Source organism: Chiloscyllium plagiosum, unplaced genomic scaffold (assembly GCF_037043375.1).
Source record: "Chiloscyllium plagiosum isolate Xiang-an unplaced genomic scaffold, Cpla_swu_hap1 HiC_scaffold_1, whole genome shotgun sequence".
NCBI lineage: Eukaryota > Metazoa > Chordata > Chondrichthyes > Orectolobiformes > Hemiscylliidae > Chiloscyllium > Chiloscyllium plagiosum.
In genome coordinates, this window is record NW_028270139.1 from 166,652,644 (window position 1) to 166,664,650 (window position 12,007).

Consider the following 12,007-nt stretch of genomic DNA (forward strand, 5'->3'; position numbering starts at 1 on the left):
GTTTAACGTGGACAAGTGTGAGGTGATACACTTTGGACGGAGTAATCGGAATGCAAAGTACTGGGCTAATGGTAAGATTCTTGGGAGTGCAGATGAGCAGAGAGATCTCTGTGTCCATGTACACAGATCCCTGAAAGTTGCCACCCAGATTGACAGGGTTGTTAAGAAGGCATAGTGTTTTGGCCTTTATTAAGAGAGGAATTGAGCTCCGGAAGCAGGTGGTTATGCTGCAGCTGTACAAAGCTCTGGTATGGCCACACTTGGAGTATTTTGTACTGTTCTGGTCACCGCATTATAAGAAGGATGTGGAAGCTTTGGAAAGGGTGCAGAGGAGATTTACTAGGATGTTGCCTGGTATGGAAGGACTGTCTTACGAGGAAAGGCTGAGGGTCTTGAGGCTGTTCTCTTTAGAGAGAAGGTTGAGAGGTGACTTAATAGAGACATACAAGATAATTAGAGGGTGAGATAGGCTCTCCCAGTCCACCCTTTTACCAAGTATGGGGATGGCAAACACGAGGAGACACAACTTTAAAGTGAGGGGAGATAGATATAAGACAGATGTCAGAGGTACTTTCTTTACTCAGAGTAGTAAGGGCATGGAATGCTTTGCCTGCAACGGTAGTAGATTCGCCAAGTTTAAGTGCATTTAAGTCGTCATTGGACAGGCATATGGACGTACATGGAATAGTGTAGGTGGGATGGGCTTCAGACCAGTATGACAGGGCCGGCACAACATCGAGGGCCAAAGGGCCTGTACTGCGCTGTAATGTTCTATGTTCTATGTAAACACAGGTACCTGGGGCAGACATCACAGACAGGTATCCCATATAAACACAGGTACCTGGGGCAGAGATCACAGACAGGTATCCTATTTAAACACAGGTACCTGGGGCAGAGATCACAAACAAGTATCCTATTTAACACAGGTACCTGGGGCAGAGATCACATTCAGGTATCCCATATAAACACAGGTACCTGGGGCAGAGATCACATTCAGGTATCCCATATAAACACAGGTACCTGGGGCAGAGATCACAGACAGGTATCCTATTTAAACACAGGTACCTGGGGCAGACATCACATTCAGGTATCCCATATAAACACAGGTACCTGGGGCAGAGATCACAGACAGTATCCTATTTAACACAGGTACCTGGGGCAGACATCACATTCAGGTATCCCATATAAACACAGGTACCTGGGGCAGAGATCACAGACAGGTATCCCATATAAACACAGGTACCTGGGGCAGACATCACATTCAGGTATCCCATATAAACACAGGTACCTGGGGCAGAGATCACAGACAGGTATCCTATTTAAACACAGGTACCTGGGGCAGACATCACAGACAGGTATCCCATATAAACACAGGTACCTGGGGCAGAGATCACAGACAGGTATCCTATTTAAACACAGGTACCTGGGGCAGACATCACATTCAGGTATCCTATTTAACACAGGTACCTGGGGCAGACATCACATTCAGGTATCCCATATAAACACAGGTACCTGGGGCAGAGATCACAGACAGGTATCCTATTTAAACACAGGTACCTGGGGCAGACATCACATTCAGGTATCCCATATAAACACAGGTACCTGGGGCAGACATCACAGACAGGTATCCCATATAAACACAGGTACCTGGGGCAGAGATCACAGACAGGTATCCTATTTAAACACAGGTACCTGGGGCAGAGATCACAGACAGGTATCCTATTTAAACACAGGTACCTGGGGCAGAGATCACAGACAGGTATCTCATTTAAACACAGGTACCTGGGGCAGAGATCACAGACAGGTATCCCATATAAACACAGGTACCTGGGGCAGAGATCACAGACAGGTATCCTATTTAAACACAGGTAACTGGGGCAGAGATCACAGACAGGTATCCCATATAAACACAGGTACCTGGGGCAGAGATCACAGACAGGTATCCTATTTAAACACAGGTACCTGGGGCAGAGATCACAGACAGGTATCTCATTTAAACACAGGTACCTGGGGCAGAGATCACAGACAGGTATCCCATATAAACACAGGTACCTGGGGCAGAGATTACAGACAGGTATCCTATTTAAACACAGGTAACTGGGGCAGAGATCACAGACAGGTATCCCATATAAACACAGGTACCTGGGGCAGAGATCACAGACAGGTATCCCATTTAAACACAGGTACCTGGGGCAGAGATCACAGACAGGTATCCTATTTAAACACAGGTAACTGGGGCAGAGATCACAGACAGGTATCCCATATAAACACAGGTACCTGGGACAGAGATCACAGACAGGTATCCCATATAAACACAGGTACCTGGGGCAGAGATCACAGACAGGTATCCCATATAAACACAGGTACCTGGGGCAGAGATCACAGACAGGTATCCCATATAAACACAGGTTCCTGGGGCAGAGATCACATTCCAGGTATCCTATTTAAACACAGGTACCTGGGGCAGAGATCACAGACAGGTATCTCATTTAAACACAGGTACCTGGGGCAGAGATCACAGACAGGTATCCCATATAAACACAGGTACCTGGGGCAGAGATCACAAACAGGTATCCCATATAAACACAGGTAACTGGGGCAGAGATCACAGACAGGTATCTCATTTAAACACAGGTACCTGGGGCAGAGATCACAGACAGGTATCTCATTTAACACAGGTACCTGGGGCAGAGATCACAGACAGGTATCCTATATAAACATAGGTACCTGGGGCAGAGATCACAGACAGGTATCCCATATAAACATAGGTACCTGGGGCAGAGATCACAGACAGGTATCCCATATAAACACAGGTACCTGGGGCAGAGATCACAGACAGGTATCTCATTTAAACACAGGTACCTGGGGCAGAGATCACAGACAGGTATCCCATATAAACATAGGTACCTGGGGCAGAGATCACAAACAGGTATCCTATTTAAACACAGGTACCTGGGGCAGAGATCACAGACAGATATCCTATTTAACACAGGTACCTGGGGCAGAGATCACAAACAGGTATCCCATATAAACACAGGTACCTGGGGCAGAGATCACAGACAGGTATCCTATTTAAACACAGGTACCTGGGGCAGAGATCACAAACAGGTATCCCATATAAACACAGGTACCTGGGGCAGACATCACAGACAGGTATCCCATATAAACACAGGTACCTGGGGCAGACATCACAGACAGGTATCCCATATAAACACAGGTACCTGGGGCAGAGATCACTGACAGGTATCTCATTTAAACACAGGTACCTGGGGGAGAGATCACAGACAGGTATCCTATTTAAACACAGGTACCTGGGGCAGAGATCACAGACAGGTATCCCATATAAACACAGGTACCTGGGGCAGAGATCACAGACAGGTATCCCATATAAACACAGGTACCTGGGGCAGAGATCACAGACAGGTATCCTATTTAAACACAGGTACCTGGGGCAGAGATCACAAACAGGTATCCCATATAAACACAGGTACCTGGGGCAGAGATCACAGACAGGTATCCCATATAAACACAGGTTCCTGGGGCAGAGATCACATTCCAGGTATCCTATTTAAACACAGGTACCTGGGGCAGAGATCACAGACAGGTATCCTATTTAAACACAGGTACCTGGGGCAGAGATCACAGACAGGTATCCCATATAAACACAGGTACCTGGGGCAGAGATCACAGACAGGTATCCCATATAAACACAGGTACCTGGGGCAGAGATCACACACAGGTATCCCATTTAAACACAGGTACCTGGGGCAGAGATCACAGACAGGTATCCCATATAAACACAGGTACCTGGGGCAGAGATCACAGACAGGTATCCTATTTAAACACAGGTACCTGGGGCAGAGATCACAGACAGGTATCCCATATAAACACAGGTACCTGGGGCAGAGATCACAGACAGGTATCCTATTTAAACACAGGTACCTGGGGCAGACATCACATTCAGGTATCCCATATAAACACAGGTACCTGGGGCAGAGATCACAGACAGGTATCCTATTTAAACACAGGTACCTGGGGCAGAGATCACAGACAGGTATCTCATTTAAACACAGGTACCTGGGGCAGAGATCACAGACAGGTATCCCATATAAACACAGGTACCTGGGGCAGAGATCACAGACAGGTATCCCATATAAACACAGGTACCTGGGGCAGAGATCACAGACAGGTATCCTATTTAAACACAGGTACCTGGGGCAGACATCACATTCAGGTATCCCATATAAACACAGGTACCTGGGGCAGACATCACATTCAGGTATCCCATATAAACACAGGTACCTGGGGCAGAGATCACACACAGGTATCCCATATAAACACAGGTACCTGGGGCAGAGATCACAGACAGGTATCCTATTTAAACACAGGTACCTGGCGCATGGATCCAAGACCAGAATCCTGCATAAGCACTGGTACCTGGCATATGGAAACAAGGTGAGAATCCTGCACATTCACAGGCATATCAGATACAGAAATTAGACCACAGCCCCACATATGCACATTACACAGGGCATTGAAACAAAATGGGAGTTCTTCACAGGCACAGGTCGATGGGACAAGAATCTGAGGTGAGAATTAATCTGAGACAGGAGTCCTGCAAACAAATAGACACAGAAACAAGATAGCAGTCCTGTGTAAACATAACCCAACACACTCAGACACTCACTTTTTTCTTAAGTCTTCGTTTCTCAGCCTTCTTTTTAGCCTGCTCCTCTTCATTAACTAACTCTTGAGCAATTCTCTCAGCCTCCTGCAAAACACATAATGAGAGAGTCATACTGGATTAGCAGGAACACATCCAGTCTCCCAGACAAACAGAAACCCAGGAAAGAATTGGATCTCACTGAGAAACACCAACCCAGTGGAGGATGGGACGTCAACCAAGACCAGCAACGATTCAGCACAGATGGAGATTTCACCACATTGCAGGCCCAACTGAATCCAAGGGGACACTTGCATGTGCAGTAAGCTACATACCTTGACAAAGGAGTTTGCAATTTTTTGCGAAGATTTGTAGCTCAGGTTCTAAGTTTGCTAGCTGAGCTGCTAAGTTTGTTCTCAGACATTTTGTCATCATGCTAGGTATTATCATCACTGAGGAGTCAGGCCCATCACCCCATGGCAATGGCGTGTCAATATTAAATGTGTTGTTGTTAGGTGTTTTGAAAAACATGAAGGTAGACAAGTCCCCAGAACATGATGGGATCTGTCCCGGAAAACTGAGGGCGATGAAACTGTTGTGGTCTTGTATGAAATCTTTGTGTCCTCTTTAGTGACAGGTCCCAGAGTACTGCAGAATAACCAATGCTGTTCCTTTAAGAAGGGAAACAGGCATAATCTAGGAAATGAGTCTAGATTAGAATGGTGCTGGAAAAGCACAGCAGTTCAGGCAGCATCAGAGGAGCAGGGAAATCGACGTTTTGGGCAAAAGCTCTTCATCAGGAATTCCTGATGAAGGGCTTTTGCCCGAAACGTCTATTTTACTGCTCCTCGGATGCTGCCTGAACTGCTGTGCTTTTCCAGCACCATTCTAATCTAGACTCTGGTTTCCAGCATCTGCAGCCATTGTTTTTACCTATAATCTAGGAAATTACTGGCGGACAAGCTTTATGTCAGTGGTAGGAAAATTATTGGAGAAGATTCTGAGGAATAGGATGTATTCAGATTTGTAATAATATGAAAAAACATGATTGAGTTTTTTGAGGAACTGACAAAGATGATGGATGACAGCTGGGTAGTGGATATTGTCTACATGGATTTTGGCGAGGCCTTTGACAGGGTCCCTCCTGGCAGGCTGATACAGAAGGTAAAGTTACATGGGGTCCACTATGTGCTGCTAAGATGGACACAGAACTGGCTTGGTCATTGAAGACAGACATTAGTTGTGGAAAGGTGGCTTTCAGACGAGAGATCTGTGACCAGTGGTATTCCACAGGGATCAGTGCTGGGATGGATATAGATCGGGATAGATACTTGGGTGGAGAAAAAGCAGATGGGATCTAATCCAGACACGTGAGTTGATGCATTTTGGAAGACCTCATGCAGCAGGCAAGTATACAGTAAACGGCAGAGCTCTTAGAAACATTAAGATAGAGGGATCGAGATGTACAGGTCGACAGTGCCCTGAAAGTGTCAACACAAGGGGATAAGATGGCAAAGGAGGCTTGCTTGCCGTTGTCAGTCAGAGCATGAAAATTGGCATGTCATGTTGCAGCTGTATAGCGTCAAATTGTCAATTACAGCAAAATTAACCTCGCCCCTATGGGACCGGTTGATCAAGAGGTCCACATAATCAATGTGAAAACCAACAATAATTGAAACCGAATACAGGGGACATGCACATCACCATTATACTTTCAGCATAAATTACTTAAATAATGATTAAACTTTGCCTTGGATAAAACTTACCAGCAGAGCCTTCTCACTACACCCTCAACCGACTACTCCAACATCACAATCATACAGGAAACTTCCACTATTTCAGGTATATAACGTTTACCAGTTTATCCAATGCACTGGTACAGAAGGTGCCAGTTAAAACAAAGTTTGTTGTATAAGGGGGCAAAGTTTTAATATGAAAGGAAGAAGTTTAAAGGAGATGTGAAAGGCAAGTGTTTTTTTTTAACAGAGGCGACTATAGATATGTGAAGGGAGGGTGGGGGTGGGGGGGGGAGAAAAAAAACTGGTGAAGATAAATGTAGGTCCCTTGCAGTTGGAATCAGATGAATTCATAATGGACAACAAAGTGTTGGCAGACCAGTTGAACAAATGCTTTGGATCTGTCTTCAATAAGGAGGACACAAATAACATTCAGGAAATGCAAGGACACAGATGGTCAAGCATGAAAGAGAAACTGAAAGAAATACTTATTAAGTCAGGAAATGGTACTTGGGAAATTGATGGGATTAAAACCCAATTAGTCCCCAGGGTCTGAAGCTCTGCATCCCAGAGCACTTAGGGAAGTGGTACCAGAAATAGCAGATGCATTGGTGATTGAATTTACAGAATGCTGGAAAGAGTCCCAATGGACTGGAAGATAGCTAATCTAACTCCAGTCTTTAAACAATTATAGGCCAGTTAGCCTGACACCAGTGGTGGGGAATATGCTGGAGTCAGTCATTAAGGATGTAATAACTGCGCATTTGGAAAGCAGTGACAGGATCAGTCCAAGTCAGCATGGATTCACTAAAGGGAAGACATGCTTGACAAACCTTCTGGAATGTTTTGAGGATGTGACCAGTAGAATGGACAATGGTGAATCAGTAGACGTTGTGCATCTGGACTTTCAAAAGGATTTGGACAAGGTTCCACACAGGAGATTAGTGAGGAAAATTAAAGCTCAAGGTATCGTGTAATGATGTGAATGGAGAACTGATTGGCAGATTGGAAGAAGAGTTGGAATAAACAGGCCCCTTTCAGAGTGGCAGGCAGTGACAAGTGGGGTGTCGCTGGGTTCAGTGCTGGGACCCCAGTTGTTCACAAGATACATTAATGACTTTGATGAAGGAATGGAACGCCATATCTCCAAATATGCAGGTGACACAAAGCTGGGTGGCAGTGTGTGCTGGGAGGAGGGTGCTCAGAGGATGACTTGGACAGACTAGCTGAACGGGCAAATACTTGGCAAATGCAATGTGATGTCAATCAATGACAGGTTATCCACTTTGGTCACAAAAACAGGAAGGTAGATTATCTGAATGAGGGCAGTTTAGGAAAAGGGAAAGTTCAATGAGACCCAGGTGTCCTGTTGGAACAGTCATAAAGATGTACAGCATGGAAACAGACCCTTTGGTCCAACTCATCCATGCCGACCAGATATCCTAAATTAATCTAGTCCCAATTACCAGCACCCGGCCCATATTTCTCTAAACCTTGCCTATTCATATACCCATCCAGATGCATTTTAAATGTTGCAATTGTACCAGCCTCCACCACTTCCTCTGGCAGCTCATTGCATACACACACCACCCTCTGCGCGAAAAAGTTGCCCCTTAGGTCCCTTTTAAATCTTTCCCCTCACACCCTAAACGTATGCCCTCTTGATCTGGATTTCCCCCACCCCGGGGAAAAGACCTTGTCTAGTTACCCTATCTATGCCCCTCATGATTTTATAAACCTCTATAAGGTCACCCCTCAGCCTCCAACACTCCAGGGAAAACAATCCCAAAAACTTATTCAGCCTCTCCTTACAGCTCAAATCCTCCAACCCTGGCAACCTCCTTGTAAATCTTTTCTGAACCCTTCCAAGTTTCGCAACATCCTTCCTATTGGAGGGAGACCAGAACTGCACTGAAGGTGGGCATGCAGGTACAGCAGGCAGTGAGGAAAGCTAATGGCATGCTGGCATTTATAGTAAGATGACTTGAGTATCAGAGTAAGGATGTCTTGCTGCAGTTATCCAGGGTCTTGGAGAGGCCACACCTCGACTATTGTGTGCAATTTTGGCGCCTCAGTCTGATGCGGTTGAGGGAGTCAAGTGAAGGTTCACCGGGAATGGCAGGACTGACATTCCCAGGATAAGGAAAGACTTCTTCAACTGGGTTTGGATTCACTGGAATTTAGAAGAACGAGGGGGGAATCTCAAGGAAACAAAACCCTGATGAGACTGGACATGCCAGACGTGAGGAAGAATGTTCCCAATGCTGGGGAAGTCCAGGACGAGGGGTCACAGTCTAAGAATAAGGTGTAAGCTGTTCAGGACTGAGATACGAAGAACTTCTTCACTCAGAATTCTGAACCTGTGGAATTCTCTCCCACAGGAAGCTGTTGGGGCCAGTTCATTAAAAATATTCAAGAGGGAGCTGGACATGGCCCTTTCAACTAATGGGATCAGGGGTATGGAGAGAGGGCAGGAATAGCATACTGAAACTGCATGACCAGCCACGATCGGACTGAGTGGTGGTGCAGACTCGAAGGGCCAAATGGCCTATTCCTGCACCTATTTTCTGTGTTTCTATGGAAGCGCCTGGAATGCAGAGGAGATGGTAGAAGCAGACACAACAACATTTAAGAGGCATCTTGACAGATACATGATTAGGCATGGAATAGAGGGATATGGACCATGTAGAGGCAACAGGTGTTTAGTTTAGAAAGGCATCTTGTATCAGTGCAGTTACGATGGCCTGAACGGCCTGTTACAGTGCTACACTGCTCTTTGACCTCAAGAGTATGACTGCTATTTTTATTTTACTTTGGAATGTCATAAGTGCAAGACAAAAAGTTCCATCAAAACTGCTTTCATTTCCAGCAATACGCAAGTTCTGCATGACCAAACAACAGCTGCAATTCTCAGGTTTACCCACCTCAGCAGAACCTCGGTATGAATTGGAGCTTTTATTATTGTATGGATCTGTTATATTTTTAAATGTGGACAATTCCGGAGCATTGTAGAGGAAATTTTTCCGTAATCCGCAAAATGTATCAACGTTGTGGTCATCATCATCATTGGAATAATCATCTTCATAGGTGTAATTATCATCATCATCACTTGAATCTACAGGACCAATACAATAACAGTGAAGTCAGATTGTCTTTATCATCTCCAGCTCTGGCTCTCATTCCTCCGCTCCTGAACCCTGTAAAAGGACCTGATTCCATTTGCGTTGCTAGCCCAGGATCACGCGACACGAGTGTCTACTCTGGATACATGAGGTGACACTGAAACTCTCGCCACACACTCTCCAGCAGCAGAAATACTGCTCCACTCATTTAAATTGGGAGCAGACCACTGCGGTTTACCCAGGTCTCTGGTCCAGGACATGGCCCCTCATGGGATCCTTAACATCCAACTGAGAAAACACATGCTGCTCATTTGAAGTTCTGAGCTGCAGCACTCCCTCAAGTATGGCACAGAAAATCTCCCAGTCAGGAGATTCAGTTCCTGTCCATCACACAAGTGAAGACTGTGCACAACTGCCCAGTGCAGAGTTACAGGATTCACTGCTGATCCCTGGGACTATGCTGAACAATTGACCATGGGATCACAGACCATTACCACCAATATTACTATCCAAGTGTTACTGAGGTGATCACCACAGGGTATGGCGTATGACTCTACCTCAAGAGCACCTGAGCCACTTTATGATCTGACTAGTTGAAGAATAAACACCGTAGTAATAACAGAGGAAGCAGGGACCCTTAAAATTATGCATCAGCAGTACAGGGGAGACAATTGGCTTGGACTTAGTTGTAAAGAGGGTGCAAGGAGGCTTCAAGGTGATTTAGATAAGTTGAGCCAGAACAAACACATGGCAGATGCAATACAGCATGGATAGTTGTGAAATTATATGCTACGGTGTAAGAAACAGATGAATTAAATTGAATGGTGATACATTGGGAATCATGGATACACAGAGGGGTCTGGGTGTCCTTTTACATCCGTTAATGAAAGTAAACAGCCAACCGCACCAAGCATTCATATATAGAACATTGGTCTTCAGTGCAAGAGGGTTGGAATTCAGAAGGAGTTCAGAACTGCCTCACTGCAGTTATACAAGGCCTTGGTGAGACCATACCTGGAGTACTGCTTGCAATTTTCGCATCCCTCAAGAAAGGAGGTGCTTGGCAGAGACAGAATGCAGTGGAGGGTCAATAGGTTGATTCCAGGAACAGATTGGTTTGGGTGGACCTGTGTTCACTGGAGTTTAGAAGGATGAGGGGATCGGACTGAACTGTACAAAATTCTAACAGGGCTACAGCGATGCAGTTCAGGTAAATATTTTCCCTTAGTAGGCAGTCTAGAACCGTGGGACAGTCTCAGGACACAGGGTAGACCACTCAGAACTGAGATCACTGCCTTCACTCAAACCTGAGTGAACCTGTAGAATTCTCAATCACAGAAGGCTGTGGGGGAACAGGACACTGATTCAAGGAAGAGATAGTTTTTTTTGTCTAGATTTTAATGACATCAAGGGAATATGGGGAGACAGGGGAACACAACAGTGATACAGAGGATCAGCAATGACCATATTTAATGATGGAGCAGGATCCAAGGGCCGGTTGGCTACTTCTGCTCCTACTTTCTATACAAGAGGGGCGTGCGAAAGGGTGAAGTGGGTGGAAATTGTGACAAAACACAACTATTGATATTAACCCAAAGATCAAGCAAGATTCTTGTAGACACAAATTACCAAAAACATGCTGCTCCATTATGGCTGTCTCCTCATTAAAAACACACTGATGAACCTCCACTGGACTGCTCTCAATTAGATCTTTTAAAAAATTGTCCAGCCTCTGCAAGAGAACACAATTGGAAAAACTGAAAAAAATTGTGACCAACAGCAAAACCCACCAAACAAATAGAGATTAAAACCCAATTCCCCAGCCCAGAGAATTAGCAATGTGAAGCATTTGCGGGATGCACTGTACAGGTTTACCACAGATCCCGAGACAGTACATACCAAGTATACAACCCCTGCCATTTTGAAGGACAAAGGTAACAGATACAAGGGAACTCTATCAACTGCAAGTTCCCCTCCAAGCCACTCACCACCCTGACTTGGAAATATCTGCATTCCTTCACCGTTGCTGGGTCAAAATCCTGGAATTCCCTCCCCAAGGGCATTGCGGGCCAACCCACAGCACAAGGACTGCAGTGATTCAAGGAGGCAGCTCACCACCACCTTCTCAAGGGGCAACGAGGGATGGGCAAGGAATAAATCAATAAAACTCAGAATATCAAAGTCCTGGGGGAAGAAAAAGGTCACCCACGTAACTCCAGATTCTCAGTAATATGATGGACCTCTAACAGCCCTCTGAAAGGGTCTAGCAAGCTGCTCATTTCAAAGGTCAAATAGTGATGGGCAATTAATGCTGGCCCTCCATTGATGCATGCAACCCAGGAATGAATAAACAGAAATACAAAGAGATACAAAAACATTTTCTGTCATTGTTTTTCCTCAAGCTGATTGGCTGCTGCTACTTTTCCAAAGTTACAATAAGTAATAAACAGAGTATCAGCATTCTCAGAGAGGAATAGTCTGAACGC

At 45.3% G+C, this 12,007-nt stretch overlaps 1 protein-coding gene across 5 annotated transcripts in view; it reads right to left on the bottom strand.

Annotated features, from left to right (window-relative positions):
* The window catches only part of LOC122548805 (tetratricopeptide repeat protein 31-like), a 111,056-nt gene that overhangs the window by 80,950 nt on the left and 18,099 nt on the right, over positions 1-12,007 (bottom strand). For all 5 annotated transcript variants that reach the window (XM_087992054.1, XM_043687717.2, XM_087992048.1 and 2 more), the window contains 3 exons: positions 11,151-11,253; positions 9,324-9,514; positions 4,688-4,771 (listed from right to left, as the gene is read on the bottom strand). In XM_087992054.1, the coding sequence (XP_087848180.1) occupies positions 4,688-4,771; positions 9,324-9,514; positions 11,151-11,253 (378 nt within the window). The remainder of the gene's footprint in view (positions 1-4,687; positions 4,772-9,323; positions 9,515-11,150; positions 11,254-12,007) is intronic.